General features: G+C 38.6%; 2 protein-coding genes across 2 annotated transcripts in view; one reads left to right on the forward strand and one right to left on the reverse strand.

Moving 5' to 3' along the window:
- drc11 (dynein regulatory complex subunit 11) overlaps nt 1-5,999 on the reverse strand; it is a 59,468-nt gene extending 53,469 nt beyond the window's left edge. Inside the window, exons 1-4 of the mRNA XM_079841479.1 lie at nt 5,754-5,999; nt 3,043-3,370; nt 2,644-2,763; nt 2,329-2,514 (exon numbers count right to left, since the gene is read on the reverse strand). Of these exons, the coding sequence (XP_079697605.1) occupies nt 2,329-2,514; nt 2,644-2,763; nt 3,043-3,370; nt 5,754-5,764 (645 nt within the window). The 5' untranslated portion in view covers nt 5,765-5,999. The remainder of the gene's footprint in view (nt 1-2,328; nt 2,515-2,643; nt 2,764-3,042; nt 3,371-5,753) is intronic.
- A 2,778-nt stretch (nt 6,000-8,777) lies between these two features.
- On the forward strand, nt 8,778-14,818 carry ackr3b (atypical chemokine receptor 3b). Its single transcript, XM_079841496.1, has 2 exons — nt 8,778-8,903; nt 12,197-14,818. The coding sequence occupies exon 2, from the start codon at nt 12,245-12,247 to the stop codon at nt 13,331-13,333; it is 1,089 nt and encodes a 362-aa protein (XP_079697622.1). The 5' UTR covers nt 8,778-8,903; nt 12,197-12,244; the 3' UTR covers nt 13,334-14,818.
- Nucleotides 14,819-21,023: the final 6,205 nt, after the last annotated feature.

Consider the following 21,023-nt stretch of genomic DNA (forward strand, 5'->3'; position numbering starts at 1 on the left):
CACCCTTAGAATGACAGAACCAAACACAATAAACAGAACATAATTCTGACAATAGGGACCCTCATCTATGTTTTTGTACCATTTCACTCAGCAATGTCAGTTTCACACCTGCACAGTAAAAAATGTCAGATCTCCAAAATCATATCTGCTATCTCTTTCAGGCTACATCTATGTCTGGGTTCACCAACCGTAGCGAGCACTCACTCAAAAAGATGTCAGGATACATGAGCTCAGATTTCATGATTAGGATGGCACTGAAAAAGAACACCTAAAATCCAGAAATTCTTTCCTTTTCCCATCTCTCAGCACTCCAATGGTAATCTCCCCCCTCCTGCCAAAGGGCCTACAAGCACATTATTCCCACATATGAGATGGACATATATCTTTTATGCTTGGATGGGATCGCATGTCATTCCTAGTCCTTTGTGAGTGGACTACATGTCAAATGTGACAAGTGATGACTGTGAAAGGAGATGGCCTGACCTCTACATTTGAGTTCATGCACAGGTAGGGCAGCAGACATTACCTCCCTTGTGTATGATGCTAGAACACCAATAATCAATTTATATGATATATTTACTTTGATGACATTGAATGAGACGTTTGTGTGCTCATAACTTTACCCAAAACAATAATCCTTTAACAATAACCGCATAATTTATTCATGCTGCAGTGTATGCTGAGACAACATTGCTCAATATGAAATTATTCATGCTGACTGGGTGTGACTAGTTGGGACAACATTTGGGGACATTTTATTGATTAAATGGGTGTTATGTAGTTACAATTAGGCTAACTCCCATTTCTTAGTATTTGTGACTCAAAAGGTCCCATAAACAGTATAAAATATGTAGTTTCTTTTTTACAGTCTTGGTATCTTTTTCAGAACACAAAAGATACATAGATTGCCAAAAGTATTGGGACACCCCTCCAAATCAATGAATTCAGGTGTTCCAATCACTTCTATGGCCACAGGTGTATAAAATCAAGCACCTATGCATGCAGACTGCTTCTACAAACATTTGTGAAAAAATGGGTCGCTCACTTGTCTGGCTATCACCAGACCAAGCTCAATCTTTTAAGATTGAACATTGGTCTGGGGAGTCTGCTCTGTATTTTCACTCACAGGAGCTCAGTGAATTCAAGCATGGTACCGTGATAGGTTGCCACCTGTGCAATAAGTCTATTTGTGAATATTCCACAGTCAACTGTTAGTGGTATAATAACAACATGGAAGCAATTGGGCTTGGCCCCTTAGTTCCAGTGAAATGAACTCTTAAGCATATCAAGACATTTTGGACAATGTCACGCTCCCAACTTTGTGGAAACAGTTTGGTCCCTTCCTGTTCCAACATGACTACACACCAGTGCACAAAGCAAGGTCCATAAAGACATGGATGAGCAAGTTTGGAGTCCTGACCTCAACCCGATAGAACACATTTGGGATGAATTAGAGCGGAGACTGTGAGCCAGGCCTTCTTGTCCAACATCAGTGTCTGACCTCACAAATGCACTTCTAAAAGAATGATCAAATATTCCCATAAACACACTCCTAAACCTGGTGGAAAGACTTCCTAGAAGACTTGAAGCTGTTATAACTGCAAAGGGTGGGCCAACTCCATATTAAACCCTACAGATTAAGAATGGGATGTCATTAAAGTTCATGTGCATGTAAAGGCAGGCGTCCCAAAACTTTTGGCAATGTAGTGTATTTCAAAAGAATGTTTCAGATATTTTATTTTTCATTCTTCTGTTCTCAAAGCCATCGGGGATCCAACATTTTCAAGTTTGAAAATGGACATAAAGCATAACATTATTACACACAACTCAACTCAAATTGTCTGGTTTGTGTTGCCATTTTCGATGTAGTCTGCGCATCCGTGCAATGATCGGTGAAATTAATTTGATTCAAGAATTAATAAGGGCTTAAATATATCTGTTCATCATACAAAGTGATCATCTCACTCCAAAAACTTTGTTTCTGTCATTTTTAGAACGTGAAAGTCTCATTGACTTTCACGATATGGACTAAAACAATTGAAACCATTTTCAAAATATTTTCATTTGTGTCATGGAAGAAAGAAAGCCATACAATTTTGAAACAACATGAAAGTGAGTAAATTAATTGACAGAATTGTCATATTTGTGTGAACTATTCCTTTAAGTTTGTGCAGTCATTGTAATATAAAAGAAGTAGTAACATTTATAATTGCATTGAACGTTTTTATCGTCATTCCTTTGCTTTGCCAGTTTCAAACCCATCCATGCAATGCATCAGTGATTTCACTGGAATGCAAACTCACTGACAATCAACTGATTTCCACATACCTTCTGAATGCAGGTGGCTGCCCGGTCAGGGTTCAGTATGCTAGAGCTTGAACCCTGAAGTCTTCTTTGTTCCTCCTGCCGAATCGTCTTCATGAAGTGAGCTCTCAGTCTTCCCTGCCGAGCTCGCTCGCTGACCTGCAGCAGCCACACAGCCCGCTCTATAGACATGGACTGAACCAGCACCTGCTAAATGAGAAGCCAGAACTACACACCTTAAGTGTATACTGCATTTGGTACAACCATAATTGCATTGCATGTTTTTGTATTGAGAGAATATATATTTCCCTGATGTGTTTTACATAACGATGCACTCACAGTTTTATCTTCCTGACGTCCTCCTTTAGCCAAAATATGGGCCAACATCTTTTCCCTCTCTTTCAGTGCCCTCATCTTCTCCCTCACAAAATAGCGTGGGATAGGCACCTCAAGATCCTCCTATAAAACAAATTTCAAACCTTTTTCGGCCTTGAATAGAGCAGGTCACATGTAAAAGTGGCTGCGCATTGGTGACCCCAATTAGCATCCACTAAATTCAGACAAAAACAAGAGGCTTAGCCTGCTAAAATCCACTTTGACATTGAGCACTTAAATCTTCCCCAAGCCCAAATCTTCAAAATTCCCTCTAGGCCCATTCTTCTAAATCCACAGCCACAACAGACCAAAACATTCCTAGCGTTCTGTACATGTAACAGTGTATTTTATTATCTCACTCACAGGTGTCATTTTGAAGTCCTGTAATATGTCATCAAAGTAGTGAAACTCTGAGTACTCCAGCTCCACCATCTCATTCTTTAGCTCTACAAGTCGTCCCATCACCCCCTCAAGAACCTGGTGTACAACCAGTCTCTTCTGGGGGTGAACAAGCTGATCATAAACCTCCTCCAGGGCACGGAATATCTTCAGATAGCGCAGATAGAAAGTGGCCAATGTCTGAAAGACCTGCATGCGGTCCTTTTGAGGGTGGAGTTGCAATGTGGGATATTCATCCTCCAAAAGGTATTCCAAAGCTCCCTGAGCAGCATCCCACATTCGGCCATATGAACTGGGTAAAGGAAAGATATATTTAGGTAACATATTAATAGTTGATAATATGAGATAATAGTCCTGCAAATCTTAGATTTTAACACATTTCCTTTTTATTAACAGTTTATTTAAAAGTATGCAGATAATGTGGATAAAAATTTTTCTCATGTATTTATTAATAGTGCACAGCTCCGTATTTATTTATTGAAAAATAAAGGTATTTTTTCATTTTATTGAAAAGCAGTTCATTTTATTATTTTATGTTTTAGTGCTGTCAAATCAATTAATCACAATTAATCTTATCCAAAATAAAAGTTTGTGTTTACATAATAAACACCGTTCTTCTAGAAGTGCATTTGTGAGGTCAGGCACTGATGTTGGACAAGAAGGCTTGAGGTCAGTTCCTCCACACCAAACATGAAATTGTCCAAAATGTCTTGGTATGCCAAGCATTAAGAGTTCCTTTCACTGGAAATAAGGGGCCAAGCCCAACCCCTGAAAAACAACCCCACACCATAATCCCCCCTCCACCAAACTTGGCACAATGCAGTCAGGCAAGTATCGTTCTCCTGGCAACCGCCAAACCCAGACTCGTCTATCAGATTGCCAGACAGGGAAGTGTGATTCGTCACTCCAGGGAACACATCTTCACTGCTCTAGAGTCCAGTGGCGGCGTGCTTTACACCACTGCATCCGACGCTTGGATGCAGCTGCTCGGCCATGGAAACCCATTCCATGAAGCTCTCTACGCACTGTTCTTGAGCTAATCTGAAGGCCACACGAAGTTTGGAGGTCTGACTCTGCAGAAAGTTGGCGACTTCTGCGCACTGTGCGCCTCACTATTTCTTTAACAAATGTTTGTAGAAGCAGTCTGCATGCCTAGGTTCTTGATTTTATACACCTTTAGCCATGGAAGTGATTGGAACACCTGAATTCAACGATTTCCCAATACTTTTGGCAATATCAGTCATGTATATATTTAAGAAATATTTGCATACAGTATACTTATATAATTTCTATTATATACAAATATTTTATATATAAATATGCATATTTTTCTTAAATATATACATGCATGTGTGTGTTTTTATACATAATAATCATACACAGTACACACACATATTATGTAAATACAAACTTTTATTCTGGATGCAATTAATTGTGATTAATCGATTTGATAATCAATTTTCGAGGTATGTAGAATTTTCTGTATTTAAAAAATTCCACGGTCTTCCATGACAACCTGTCTTTAAAATGCAATCAACAGAGACACATCAAATCTGCGATAGTACTTGTTAGCAGGCCTAATTACACCTGTTGAGAGTACCTGCCCTCTGGGAAAGTTTTCCCGACCCTCAGTTTTTAGGCCATCAGGCCAAAATTAGCACTGCCAATGTCTGACTGTGTAAACTGAATGTGGGAAACCACAGAATGCACACTGAATTCACCCCAAGTCAGCATATTAAGCCACATAATGGATGAAATCCCCTGACAAACATTATTTCTCCATTCTTCGTTTTCTAAAGTTGAATACACATGAATTCCACAGATGTCCTCTGACCTCTTTGACTCTCTTGTGTGTGGGTGCTCCTTTTGTGATTGTTGAAAGAGTTCATGGCGAGGGTGAAACCACCTTCTTTTCTTATTCTGATGGGCCCATACAGTATTGTTCCCCTCTGGGCATTAACACTGCCAAGAGCTACTCAAATTGTAGGGATGGCAAAATCAAAGGGGTAGTTAGAGTGGGAGGGGGGCAGAGGAGGAGTTGTGGGAGGAGGTTAGAAGGGAGGTTGTAAAAGATAATTTACAATAAAATAGAGAGGTGCTTCTTAGAGATATCTTAAATATGGCAGACAACAAAGGCAGAAGTACTGCAATTAATTTGATATATGCAGTAACTAACGAATGTCCCCTGAAAGTAGTGCTTGATGAGGAAAATTCCCGAATGTATTTTCAACATGTGCAGTACTACTATAAATAAAATGCTTTGCTTTAGAAAATTAATTGTGTATGATGACTGAAAATAGCATGCCTCCACCTACACCAAAGCTGACCTGAATAGCTCCTATTGGGGACAAAAATACTGGTTCTCAGTAGTTTTGCTCTATGTTGTCATAGGAACTGCAATACAATGTGGACTTTCTCCTAGTAGGCGTTTTCCCAAACTCTTTTGCACCTTCCTTTTTTTCTAAGTCTTGCATATTCTCTTATAATATAGGCAAAATATTCTGCGCGTTACAGATGTAGGCTTGTAGTTGTTCACTGCGTAGGCTAACACATATTCCAGTTTTCTCACACAGACACGTTTTTCGTTAATTATAAACACTGGTTTTGGCATCACATCACAATTCCTGTTTCTTAGTAAAGTGCACAAGGCAAAAGAGCAGTTATATCCTACTTACCTTTGCGACATCCTTAGTGATTCCACGCGCTAGAATTTAGTTTAGAGCGTGCTGTAGGCTATTTAAATATCAGAGGAAAAACATAATTGCAAGCCGCCGCTTTCGAACCTAAAATAGTTAACCGAAGCGAAGTAAAGCATCCAAGCAGTAAGTCTTGATTATTCATTAGTTAACAATTTTTAACTAGAGTTGGACAAGTCTCGCGCCAGACAGGCTGCAGCAAGCTGCGGTCTGCTCTCCGCTTCTGACAGCTGCCATGGCAACGAGATCAAAGCCTCTTCACTGCTTCTGAGACAGGGGGCATCTATGGAGCCAGCTAAAACGGAATACAATACTCTATCAACTTAACTATACACTTAATGCGATTCTAACACATAATGAGAGCTCTAGCCGGTCATTTTCATCGTTTTCTTATCTTATCCGATAAGCCGCGAGCATGTCAAGTCTCTGTTACTAACAAGCTCTTGTTTGGCATCCCGCAGTGCACAACAACTCAACACAACGTCACGCTTGCGTTGCTGAGCTCATTCAATGTATGAATGCTATTCGGCCGTTTGTTTACAAAGCTATTTGGAAGTCTTTCTGACGCAGCATGTTTTGAAATAATTGTTGTCACGTTGGAAGTGAGATATTCCTTTGCTTATATGTCTGGTCTACGACATATTGTTTGAATTCAATAGCCTATGTGGGCAGGTATGTAAACGCAGACTGTGGAAGTGCAGTGTGAAATGTATTTATCAATGGATGCATCATTTGTCCTTGTCTCCCTACCTTCCTGGTGGTCTTACCATGGATAATAGTTTTTAAAAGAGTGTTATATCCCAGCTAACAAAAATGTGTTCTGCGAACGTTTTGCTAACATCCCATTAAGTTATGAAAACGTTATTTATAAATGTTCTCTGAACGTTAAAAATATCCAGTTTTTAAAATGTTTTAAAAACGTTTTCATGATTTTTGGAACCGAGAAAACATTAAGGGAACGTTCCATTTTGTCATTAATCAAACATTTTGTGAAAGTTACTTTTGAATGTAGGCTACTTTGAACATTCTGATAAAAAGTAGTCAGTAAGGTTTAAACATGTTAGACGAATGTCTCATAATGTAAGCATACTATTAAAAACCAGACAATTTGAACAACGTTCTATTAATGTTACTGGAAGAACGTTCATAACTTTCAGAGAACCATGCTCAAGTCAAGTAACCTTTATTTATCTTTTTACAATACAGATTGTTTCAAAGCTTACAGTGATAACAGGAAAATAATGCAACAAAGTTTGTTTCGGCTGTACAGTAGATCTAGAAGAAAACAGTGTCATAGTCCAGCTTAAGTTCAGTGATGGAGGCAGATCAATATTATTGTTGAATATTTCGTGCTACAATGTTAGTAGTTCTGAGAATGTCCCCTGTTAGCTGGGATGATCCCTTACAGGCTTCACTTTATGATGGGAAGTGAACAGCTACTGGGTGTTGATATTAGTTTGTTAATAAAACTGTCAACAATGAGGTTGTCAAGAAAATGAAATGTTGTTATATTTTTGTTTTATAGACACCCCATGAATATTCTAATCCAAAAACAGTGATATTTTGTGAAAACCTTTCCCTCACAGACACACACACACACACAAAAGAAAATCAGACTCCAGTGAAAACTTAATAAGATGGAAAGACCATTTTAACAATCTTTAATTTGGAACAGTCTCAGTTTACCAGACTACACCCCTAACTAAAACCAAATGTCTTTCAATTGCTGGATTTCTATGCATGCTTCTCACAAAAAGACCTGATGGTTTCCACCCTGCATAGTCAGACTATTCAAACAGAGAGCATTGACCAAACAATTGTTTTTGAGTCTGCTGTGAAGTTGCTTTTAATGTGGGAACTGTTATGCTTGAAAGTGTATTTCCCCATTTCAGGAGTGGCTCTACATGTGTATTGTTCAGGCAGGTGTTCCGACTAATATCACATGATTACGTGCATAAGCACATTGACCCATCTCCGTTAATTATTCACACAGTCAAAAAATTATACTGGCAAAGATTTCATCTGGCTTATCTCTTTTCCACAGAGGAAATAAAATTATGTTTTGCAGTTCACTAATGCACTATTAGTGTTTATGCTTCTACAATCAAATGCATCACTTCACTTCCATACCTCTGAACAAGTTATCTCATTAAGATTCCATTGATATAGTTAAGTAGCCTATGTTTCATTTCAGTTTCCACTTTTCCAAGCCACGTACAATAGGCACTGGCAATTAGCCAGAAAATATAAAGCTAAACAGAGGCCAGCTGAAGATTCAGAACAGGTGAGCTTCCTCGTGCCTAAATTTAGTAAACTGCTTGGAAGTCTTTGAGGGATTGCCAAGAGGATGCAAAAAGAATGAAACAGTCATGGGACAGGAAAAACAACAAAACAACATTCACCTGCTACTACTTAGGCTACAGCATAAGATATACATGAAGCATGAACTAAATAGAGCATTAAATCTATTTGATATGACTGATAGTGCAGTGCACTAATCATTTTACTGGTAATAATTGTATTATATTAATTTATAATTAGTAACAAACCATAGCTAATGCTTAACAGATCAGTTGAATATAGGCTACATTTCTATTTGAAATGATGTTAGTAATATTGTTACATCATTAATGATAGTTATAAAGTGTTACCTAAATGAATAGTGCAAAGAATGTTTTACTGATATAAAAATCTTGAGAATATTACATGAAGCATATTTCAGCCTGTGAAACTGTGGAAGCCCTCAATGAAACTTTCGCATAGATAGGCTTCTTTGATTTCTCTAAACAACTCTCATGCGAAAACAAAACACAAAAGCTTATTTTTATATTCGAGCAGTCTTTTTTGTTTATATCGATGTTTAAAAGGGAGTGGAAATCCGATGTGTCGCACGTCCGCCATTCACATTGTTGTTGGACAGAAACTTGAGTGATTCACTTTTCCGATCGGCCTCGGTAGGCGTTGCTCTCAGCACTATATCAGCAAGTGCAGTCTGAGCGCAGAGGGACAATCACGCCATCCTCTCGTACGGATAACCACAAGACTTTGACATTTTCTCCAGGAATCGGAATATAGATATCAAAGGCTACGTTTAAAAGTCTAGGAGCACCAAAAGAGACCACAAGGATTGTAAGTTAATTTGTACGTCTTGTTTGTGTGTGCACGTGTTTGTGTGAGAGATTTTAGTTTTGAAATGCATAGCCTACTCGTACCGGACCATAGCCCACCTAATCATGATGCACTGCTAGTGTTAGAAGATATCAGTAACTTGCTCTAATTCTACTCTTTGAAAGTTAAGGTACTTAAAAAGCTTTCTTAACAATTTTTTCTAAGCCCGAAACTCTCAGTTGGTGGTGTGGATTAGTAGCGTCCAATCCCGCGGATTTGTCCATTTAAGAGGATACCAACGTGAAGTCCGATTTTTTAGGCTAAATGTTGTTTTAGAATAAATTATTTGAAAGGCACATTTTAAGAGTAGCCTAGGATATGCATTCTTGTGTGTATGGTCACTCCTTTTGTTTCTCGTCTCTTTCGGTCTTTTTTGTTTTATTTTCTGGAGCAAGAATCAGTCCCTGAGAATCCATTCACGTAACGCGGGGATGCGGTAGACACCTCTGTAATTGAAAGTCTCTTCTGTGAATGTTGCATATAGAAACCTATATTTATAGGCTTTAAAAACATATATTCCTGTTCTTTTATTCAGTCCACACTGTATAGCCTACAGTACACTCTAAAAATGCTGGGTTAAAAACAACCCAAGTTGGGTTGAAAAAGGACAAACCCAGCGGTTGGGTTAATTTTTTTGTTTTTGGGTTTTATTCAACCCAAATATTGTTTAAAAATTACTATATGGCTGGCTTAAAATGAACCCAAAATAGGTTGGAAATAAAAAATTTGACATAATTACTAGAGGCAACAATAATAATCAAAAGGTGAACATTTATTAATAAGCAGTTTAATACATGTTTATTGTTATTATTTATTAAACTTATTGATAATGTTCATTTATTAAACATATTAATACATGTTAATTAAAAACATACCTTGGGTTCATTTTATAAGCAAGCAATAGTATTTTTTTTTAATAATAGTTGAGTTAAAAAAATCTACCCAGCAAGTTGGGCAAACATTAACCCAACCGCTGGGTTAAAACAACCCATTCACTTGGATAAAACAACCCAATTGCTGGGTGTGTCCATTTTCAACCCAACTTGGGTTGTTTTTAACCCAGCATTTGATCTAGTTTCCTTCCAATGTTATGATCAGTATAATTTCAAGGGATGTTTTACTCCTTGTATTGTTGTTACATTTCCCCCACTCACATTCAGTACAGTGAAGATTTCATGACTGATATTCCCTTATTTCATGCTTGCAAAACACTTTGGAGTGAAACAATCCTGAGTTTCAAGGGAACTTAGAGACTTCAAGTGAGAGAGGGGGAAGGAGGGGGCTACACGGAGAGTCGCTGTGTCCACACAGCTAAGCCTTTGTGCGGGCAAGTGTGCTTGATGCCTGGGGCCATGAGATCAGGTGAGGGGGCCGTTGTGTTTGAGCAGTGTAAACGCAACAGTTTTACAACAAGGCTGGGGGACGTGTTGGTGGTGCTTGGGGCCGTCTAATGGACCGTCACATTTTATGGCACCTGATTTTTTTCAATTGCACCTGGTAAGTCAGGTCAGAGGTTTACGCTGCCCTCTCTGTCTCCCAATCTAATGATGTCAGAGTGGAAAGCTGTAAAATAAGTCTTTGTTTCGGAGCCGATCATGGATCTTGCAGTACCCTAGGATCACAGCATGCATTAAGAGCAGCTGTGTCTCTTCTCATATTCCTTTTAATGATATTAAGGTCAGGCGCTAACTGTGTTCCAGGGTCAAAAAAAGTGGGTTGATTTGGAATGAAAATAAACAAATTCTATCACTTGATGGTTCTTTAGCAAAACACAAGTTTGTGGTTGTATCTTTTTTCCAAAACAGATATTTTGTTTAATATTCTCCATGTTTACTTAAAACATGTGAAAGAGCGTAACTGTGTTTATCATTTCTGCTTCACTGCACAACCTTTTAGTTTTAAAAGCATGCTTAAGTGTGCCTCTATTATTCTGAAAACCCTGGGGGTGGGAAATCAAAACTGTGTGATTAGAGATGTGTACATCTGTGTTTGAGAATGTGTAAATGAAAAAAATCAGAACCGGTGTGGTTCTCTGTTCTCTTTAGCTTTTGTCAGTTCAAAGCCTGGCATCCAGTCCTCAAGCTGAGCATATCATTTTGAGAAAAGAACCTTTCACCCCTCTGTCGCAGAGGGAGCAGCAGTCGCCCATCCTCCCCTCTGTCTATGACATATCTCACTTCTAACGGGCATTAGTCTCTCTCTGATGCCTTCAGAAGAGTTACACTCTGCTCTCTATCATTGTACTCACTTGTGGTTGCGCTGAACTTTTTTTAATATCCAAAATGCCTCCCATTTACCATGAATATCAACTTATCTTTTCACTAGGTCACTGCATGACAACTGAGGTCTGCCAATAAGCTTTTGCTCAACTATCTGAGTATTGCTTCTGGGCATTTAGTCCTTATGTTCAAAGTGGGTTGATGTTCAAATCAACCCACTCAAGTAGAACAGCACAGCCTTTGAGCACTGAATCACTTTTGCCTGATAATATTACAGACAATACAATGAACACTAAAACAAATTCTGAACTAAACTTCTTCCACGGCTCAATATTATTTGCTTAACTTTTGTCCGCCATATCATTCATAGAGAGCGTGGTGCAACCAATGTACAGAAACGTGTGTGAGCAGATGTTCAAGACTGGATGTTAAGGTCAATACATTTCTTAAATATCAGAAGATTGGACCTTTTTTAAGACAAGACGAGGGTGGTTCATATCGTAAAATGTCATGTGGTGCGACTCCCCCAAAAAGTAATATTTATAATCCCTAATATTTAAAATATAAAAACTTGACATTGAGACATTGAAAATAATGATTAAGATACAATCTCTGTTATTACATTTTCCTTTATGGTTACACCACATGACATTTAAGTTGAACATTTTCATGAATAAGTACATATCTAAGACATATTTTCCTTTTATTTATTGTGGATAGTCTTATTTGACCCATTGACCCTTCCCTCTTTGATGTTGTGACAGTTTATATTTATTCTTAAATTAAGCGCAACCCAGTAACCCTGGGAAATAAACCCATGCACTGAATTATTCAGGAAAAAATCCTCTTAAAAAGTACAAGGTCCTGCCCTCTGCAAAGGAATCCTGGTGTGTTCGAGATGTTTTAGATTATGTGTGTTTTATAAATAAACTTTCTTTTGTTTTACATTTTTCTGTCCCTCTGCGTATAATTGGTGCCTGTTCGTGTTTTTTTTTCTGTCTACGTGCCATAACAGCAGCTCTCTTTTTGTTACAGGTCACTGTTGTTGGGTCCCAACTGCGGCAATAACAAAGACGTTGCAAGATGAGTGTGAACGTGAATGACTTCAATGACATTTTGGATGCACTGGGTGATCTGAACTTCTCAACTCTTGACGATAATGTCTCCCATGTGGAAGTGTGTTACAGCACCTTCAGCCAGAGGGCGTTGCTCTACGCCCTCTCTGTGCTCTACATCTTCCTCTTCATCATCGGCCTCGCCGCCAATGCTCTGGTGGTGTGGGTGAACGTGCGAGCTGAGAGGAATCGCTACGAGACTCACCTGTATATCCTCAACCTAGCCGTCGCTGACCTCTGCGTAGTGGCCACTCTTCCAATCTCCATTACTTCTCTGCTTCAACTCGGACACTGGCCGTTTGGGGATGCCATGTGTAAAATTACACACCTGATCTTCAGTGTCAACCTCTTCAGCAGTATCTTTTTCCTTACATGCATGAGTGTGGACCGCTACCTGTCCGTGAAACTTTTTGGAGACGGTCCCAGTCAGAAGAAGAGAAGGACCAGGCAGCTAATCTGTGTGGGCATTTGGCTGCTGGCACTCTTTGCCGCCCTCCCTGAAACATACTTCCTTCAGGCTGAGAAATCCAGCCATTCAGACAGCATCGTATGTAAGGCTATGTACCCAGCAGACAGCACTAAGGAGTGGACAGTTGGCATCCAAATGAGTTTCTTCATGCTCGGCTTTGCCATACCCTTCCCTATCATTGTTGTCTTCTACGTCCTCTTGGCCGGTACCATCCAACCCTCAGCTGACCAGGAACGTCGCGTCAGCCGTCGCCTCATCTTCACCTACATCATGGTCTTTCTAGTGTGTTGGCTGCCCTACCATGGAGCTCTACTGCTGGACACGCTAGCTTTTCTCAACGTGCTGCCCTTCAACTGCACTCTGGAGAATGCTCTCTATGCAGCATTACATCTCACCCAGTGGTTCTCCCTTCTTCACTGCTGCGTGAACCCCATCATCTACAACTTCATCAACAAGAACTACCGCTACGACCTCATGAAAGCCTTCATCTTCAAGTACTCCACCAAAACTGGCCTCGCTAGGCTTATTGATGCCTCACATGTTTCTGAGACTGAATACTCTGCTGTGGAGAACCAGGGACCATTATGAATGTTCTATGATGGTGTTGATCAACACCAGCCCTGCAAGACTCAGAGATAAACAGTCATGTAAATCTCTCTGGACGTTGAGCTCTGGAGGCATAGCAAAAATTGATGTTTTGTAAAATAGTGGAACAACTTTGTACACATACAGTTTGCTTATCTCTATAAACAGATGAATGTTTATGCTTTTTGTACATTATTATGACAGTTATAGATGTATTCAGAAAGCACTTGTATTGATTTGATTTGTAAGCGTATTAGCCTTGGCTAGCTAGGTCCCTTCCTTTTCTGGAGCCAGAGAGACTCATATAATCCGTTCTCCTCTTATCTGTGGCTTTCGTACATCTGCCGGAAAGACTAAAGATCACGTTTTCGTTCACAGTGTGTAATTTACAGTGATTTCTGGTAACACGGAGGGGAATGTTGAAAACCCAAAACAAGTGGAGAGAAGCAAGTCCAAATCAAGATTAGATGTAGCTTTTGTAAACTGATGTTATGCTGTTTGCTATGCTTGTGGGAAATGTACACTTTTTTTTGATTAGTTGTACATTTCAAGAACAATGATAGCTGCGTTTGTAAATGTTTTGTAAATAAAATTATATTTATATACTCAGTGTGTATGTTCAGTGTTTTGTAATATTGTCTGACATACAAATGTGCCATTAAAACAAATATTTTGGAATTCTCTTGAAGATTATTTGTTTTGTATGATTGCAAATTAACCCATGAACACTCACTTTTTAAGCATTAGCTTAATTATAATTATGTTATGCCTTGTATATTTTGAGACATTGCTTATTATATGCAAGATCGTTAACATTTTACAACAGGGGTTATTTACATTGTTTAGACCTACATTCAAACCTATATGATCAAAGTAAAGATGTTGATTATTTACAACTCATTTTCTGTGGAAAACTGACCATATGGCTTATATTGCCATGATGAGTAGACATTACTCAGTGAGCCTGTGGGCATGGTTCATATGGCTGCGGTTGTGTATGCTTTCATATGTGCGAGTGTACTTAAATCTCGAGGGGGGTCCTGCTCATTTTGTATCTTCAGTGAGCTCAGCTCAGAGAGGAGGGACGTTTGTTTAATCCATACCAACTGTTCCAGGAGCCTCGTTTTCTCTGCTTCTCCTTTGTAGTTCTGAAGAAGTTCCAGGTGTTTGTTTCAAATATACCCTGTGTTGTTCCTTGTGACTGGGTTTCTAGACAGTGCAAATTAGAGAAGGCATTATTACTGTTCTCTTGGAAAGTTGTCAGAAAATAACAAAGCTTATTCTCTCCCGTAAAACAAATGATATGAAGCACCAATTTATGATTTTCACAAACACTTTAATGTTTTGGAAGGAGCGTAACATGACTTGGAAATCCCCAGCATCAAAAGAAATACAGAATCATAACCTGATCTGTTTACTATGCGCTCAAGCCTGTGATTTATATACACTAGTGCTTATTAAATGTAATAAAAAGAGGTGCAAACACATTTTTCTGGTTCAGACGTTTTTTTTTTTTTTAGAATCCCACATACCCCATTTGGAGATTCATAGAAACTGTTAGCATAAAATTATTTAATAGAAAAGAGTTTTTCTCCTTTTGTCAGTGGCTATATCCTACAAAGACGTTTTAATGGTTTTAAATGATTATGACCATAATCTCACAATGCTATGAATTCTTCTAATTTTGAGTTCATAAAAAAAAAAATAAATAAATCAATATCATTCTTGTGACCTAATTCTTTATTCCTAAAATCGTTTTAATATTATTATTTTAATGTCACACTACGCCTTCAGGCTATCCAGACTAACATTTATCACTTGTTTTAAAGGATTAGTTCACTTTCAAATGAAAATTACCCCATTATTTACTCATCCTCAAGCCATCCTACACTCAAAAAAGGTTCTATATGGCACCAAAAATGGTTCTTGGCTCATAATCATAGGGGAACCTTTTTAGTGCTATATAGCACCAATTTTGGTTCTTCAGTGGTTCTTCAGAGGTTCTTCACCGGTTCTTTGACTAAGGTGCTATATAGCACCGCTGAAGAACCACTGAAGCACCCAAAATTGGTGCTATATAGCACTAAAAAAGGTTCCCCTATGATTACGAATCAAGTTTTTGATGCCACATAGAACCTTTTTTTTTAGAGCGTAGGTGTAAATTATTTTCTTCTTTCAGACAAATACAATCAGAGTTATATTAATAAATATCCTGATGCTTCCAAGCTCTATAATTGCAGTGACGGGGTCCATTGAGTTTGAAGCTCAAAAAAGTGCATCCATCCATTATAAAAGTAATCCACAGTTGGTAAAGGTCTTTTAAAGCGAAGTGATGCATTTGTGTAAGAAAAATATCCATATTTAAACATTCATAAAGTAAAATATTTAGCTTTTGCCAGACCGCCTTCCGTATTCAACTTACAGAAAAAGCTTTGATATGGTAACTAACACTAAAAAAAAAAAGGTTCTATATGGCACCAAAAATGGTTCTTGGCTCATAATCATAGGGGAACCTTTTTTAGTGCTATATAGCACCAATTTTGGTGCTTCAGTGGTTCTTCAGCGGTTCTTCAGCGGTTCTTTGACTAAGGTGCTATATAGCACCTCTGAAGAACCGCTGAAGAACCACTGAAGCACCAAAATTGGTGCTATATAGCACTAAAAAAGGTTCCCCTATGATTACGAGCCAAGAAACATTTTTGGTGCCATATAGAACCTTTTAAGTTTCGTCATCCTGGCATGTGTGGAAAGTTTTAAACCATGTGTGTTACAACTAACTCCGCGTTAGGTTGTGCCCCGCTCTCCCCTACATTTATAATGGATGGATGCACTTTTTTGAGCTTCAAATTCAATGGACCCCTTCACTGCCATTATAAAGCTTGGAAGTGTCAGGATATTTATTAATATAACTCTGATTGTGTTCACCAGAAAGAAGAAAGTCATATACACCCAGGATGGCTTGAGAGTCAGTAAATCATGGGGTAATTTTCAAGTGAACTAATCCTTTAAGAAAAGATCCTCAGAATTTGTACAGTCAGACTCAGCTGTGCTGTCTATGGACTTCAGTTTCTGCTGAGTGATACAGGAGAACACCTCTCCAAAGGTCAGACTAATTGAGAATGTGTATGTTTTTGTGTCAATACTGTGATTTATCACATGGGATATTCCCTGAGCTCCTCTTAATCGGAGAAAGGTGGCAATGGTAACACTGTGCGCCAAAGAGAATAGCACAAGTGAGACAGAGAGAGAGAGTGATACAGAGAGCCCTGAGAATCAGACAATAGAGTCGCTTTCGGTGGATCAGTTTACAGGTAGAGAGAAAGTGAAGACTGAAAGGTCATTAGCACTCTAAGGTCATTAATAAACCCTGCTGGGAACCACCCTGTGAGAGAAGCTAATGGGCCATTCAACCACTACACTGTGTTTGGTCTGTAACGCTGCACTAACTCTCGCTTCAATCCTATTGTTTGGTAATGAGACCACAAGTTTAATTTCACATGGTTTGTGTGCGGGCCGAGCTCTCGCTGATTGGGCCGAGATGCCGAACTAATCAAAGTTGAGAGACAGGCGAGATGGAGATGACTGATTCATCTGGAAGGATGCGGGCAAAAGCGGATATGGAGGTCTGCATAATTATTTTCTTACACGAGTCCTTGCTGAAAAGAGAAGGGTTGTTTTGGCAGAAGAACAATGATAGGAAGAAATGTATTACAATTAATTATTTTTCTCTGCATCAGATACACTTACAGCAACATACAAAAAAGGACATGACGCACAAGTTCCTTTCCTTGGTTATTTGTATAAAATTTGCATGAAACCACAGTATCAGTTACTATGCAGTTTCACTCTGTTTAGGCATTTTAAATAAGGAACAAGAAAGAATGAACTTCGGAGAACGAAGAGTAAAAGGAGATGGAATAAAGAGAAACTGAATAAGAGACATGAAAAAAGGGCGAGACACTATTCCCCCCCTAAGGTTTTTAAGCAGTGGATGTGGAAACAAATGAGAGTCATTTCTCTTACCCAACAGTTTTAACCTTTGATACAATAATAACTCTCCGCTACATTGATGGATTTCACCAGTAGAAAAATGTTGATGTCTTCAAAATGAACGTTACGGTAAAGGTGCGGTCACATTTACCATTGCTCAGTGAAGTTTTGCTGGCAAAGTAAGTCATTCCAATAGGAATCCATGCGATCAGGAATTTTGTGTGAGGACAAAAAAGTTCCTCATGTAGATTTCTCTCATTTTCAAGTTAGCCATGCATGTGAATTCACCACGCTGACCAACAGAAAGCTGCTTTTTTTGAAAGTGACTACGGCTGTGTTTCATATGTTGCTATTGACAATAGACAATAGACCTTTTTTTGCCTGTGAAATTTTACTGAAATTTGTGACCACACCTTAAAGAGGACCTATTATGCCTTTGATTTTGTTTTTGGGATCTGCAAGGATTTCATGCTTGAATGTTACATTTTTAATTTAATTTTTTTTTATTTTTTATTTTTTTTTTATACATATTTTACATAATTGTAGCACCTCTTTTCCTAGTCTGTCTGTAACTAGTTCCAGTTAATTAGTTCCAGTCTCTATGAAGCCCCTCCTCCCAAAAAGCACAGTGTGCTCTGATTGGTCGGCTGGACATACCCAATCATACCTAAACTTAACAACTACCTTACTAACTATTAATAAGCAGTAATTAGGAGTTTATTGAGGAAAAAGTAGTTTATGGTTGGTTAATAGTGAGAATTAGACCCCAATCTGAAGTGTAACTGAAAATGTAATATGTAAAATAAAAAAATAAATAAAAAAATATATAGGACCCTTTTAAGAGATGAAACCTCCTGACTTCTGGATGTTGACATTAGAATTCCTTCACACTTTGACTGATCTGCACCAACATGCTTGGCCATGATTCTGACATACTGTCTATTTGCATGGATGATCTCATTTTTGGAAACGGAATAAAAATTGGATCAAGCAGCTGAACAGCAACATAAAACATGATCAGACATTAATTTATGGTTCATTTATGTCACAATTCTGCACTTAACCATTTCCTGTGAATTACTCAGCATTCACAATGCCAATGAATATACTGTAAGCAGCAGGCTTTGAGCACTGAGACTGTTCCTCTGAGTGCCTAGATGTATAAAAGGAAAGCGGGGGCTGCCCATGTCGCTAACAGACGTGTGGGCGGAGTTTGAGTTTGAGTGAAGGGCAGGGGCACTGCTGTTGTTGTGTGGAGAAAAAGAGTTCACAGGAGACCCGTAGCCTGTGGCTTGAGCCTTTGGTAGAAAAAAACACATCTGAATTTTAGCATGAGGAAAAGGACTTGCTCTGGCCTCCAAGACACGGTGCATTTGTGTTCTGAAAGCTCAAGACATAGTCAGAGCGTTTTCGGTCTCCCTGCATGGTTTAAATGCAGCCACGGATTTCATTCATATTGAAATGATCTTATAATGTGTGGTACAATGGACAGTAAATCCACCGTTGCACACCCAGACAGTCATTCACAACCAAGTATATGGACAACTAAAAACATAAATGTATATTTGTGAACTTTTCCTAGAAAAATTACCTTGAGACCAGCTGGTTAAAAATAATTGGAAAAAGTGGCTCCGAAAAATTCGCTCAGAGAAAAGCTCATATCATTTTGACATGTTGTATCAAATGCAATGCAATTCAGACCAAAAGTGTCTACTGTGGGTGCCAGTGTGTAACATGAAAACAGTTGGTATTATATTTTCGGTAACAATTTGCAATACGCTTCTATACGTTAAATTTTTTTTATTGTGTTTGTTATTATCTACATATACTAATACATATTCTAAGATTATAAGTATTATAAATGAACATGAGTTAATGTATTCAATGAACATTAATGAACATTAATGAGCAATAGTATGTTTATCAATCACTTATTAACGTAGATTGTTGTTCATTGCTAATTCATTATTCATGTAAATTAAAATTTAACATGCAAAGGTTCTTTATGATTTGAACCTCTCAAGTTCCCCACACACCTTTTCCTTTCTTTTTGCATTTTTCTTCATACAATGATACATTACGTCAGAGAGAGGATTCACTGGTAAATGCTAAAAAGATCACGTATTAACTTGGAACCACTCATCGCCTAAACTTTACACACATCCTCATCTGTAAATAACACTTTGGTCAACTGTCAAACCCTCAGACTTCTGCTTTCACAAGCATCACAGTACTTTAAGAAGACAGGTTTAAAGTTCATATGATACTACTTATACTATTGTGTCCTTCCTGGTCTCTTATTCACTAACTGAAAACTCAGTATCCTAAAGGACAAACTGTTTCAAGACAGAAAGAGAAATAGGTGAAAGTTTCATACTTAATGACGCATGTAACACATTTAGTTTCTTACATATCCTCTTACATCGCTCTCTCTTGTTCAGTGTCACACAGCATTAAGGAAACATTACACCGCCAAATCTCCTATAAGGCCAGTTAAACTGGCTTATTCAGGTTCAACGGTTCTTCATTGGCATGCCCCTTTTCTTAAAAATCTTCTCTTACTAATCTAGCCCTCATTGTAAGAGGGGGGATGGGGGCTTTTGTCTCGATTCCACTTTGTTATCGGGGACTGTTTGTGTCCCATCAGGTCTAGCTGCAGCCCAGGCTGGCTTATCAGCATTTGGCTATGATGAGACTCATGTTTAGAGCAGTCGGCAATTGTGAGGCCATTGTGGCTGCCCAGCCTCTGCCAAGTGTGCAGGATTGTATGCAAAGCCATTGAGAACCGCTCTATAATGCTTCGCTAACTCACTGGCACAGTGAGAGGCAGCGTGATAAGGGGAAAGAGAGAGAAACAGTGTGAAAAGTGTGGGCACATTCAATTCAAAACAGCATGGCATGTGAATGAAGAACAGGGTTTTGACCTTGACCTGTGTTATTGCAGTGACTGCTTAGCAAAACTTGACAAAAGTCCACAGGGCAGTGCCACAGATTTGAAATGCTAAAGACCCTGAAATACTCTTTTTTTTTTCTTCAATTAGGGGTTCAAAATACCTTTGAAGTGGTATACTGTTAGCTAACATCTTGACAGCACCCACACTAAGGAGAGGTGTTTTAGATGATTATGTGCTTTCTTCTCAATGACAAAATAAACGGAGGAGTTCGTTTTGGCCTGATTTTGTTCTAAATAACGTCACACCAGTTCATTCTACGATTTTGCTTTAAAGGGTTAGTTCACCCAAAAATGAAAAATCTGTCATTAATTACTTACCCTCATGTCGTTCGACACCCGTAAGACCTCCGTTCGTCTTCGGAACACAAATGAAGATAATTTAGTTTAAATCTGATGGCTCTGAAAGGCCTCCATTGGCACAATGGCACGGTTCACTCTCAAGACCCTTAAAAGGTACTAAAGACGTCGTTACAAAGTCCATCTCACTACAGTGGTTCTAAAATAACTTTATGAATCGGCGAGAATAGTTTTTGTGCGCAAAAAAACCCTAAATAACGACTTATATAGTGATGACGATTTCAAAACATGGCCTCATGAAGCTTCGAAGCGTTATGAATCAGTGAGTCGAATGAGCAGTTTGGATCGCCAAATTTCAGCAGTTTGGCGGTTTGACACGCGATCCGAATTATGATTCGACTCACAATGGAATATATTTTTGTTCAATAACATTTTTTCTTTTTTGGCGTTTTG

This window comes from Gobio gobio, assembly GCF_949357685.1.
Source record: "Gobio gobio genome assembly, chromosome: 17".
NCBI classification, from domain to species: Eukaryota; Metazoa; Chordata; class Actinopteri; order Cypriniformes; family Gobionidae; genus Gobio; species Gobio gobio.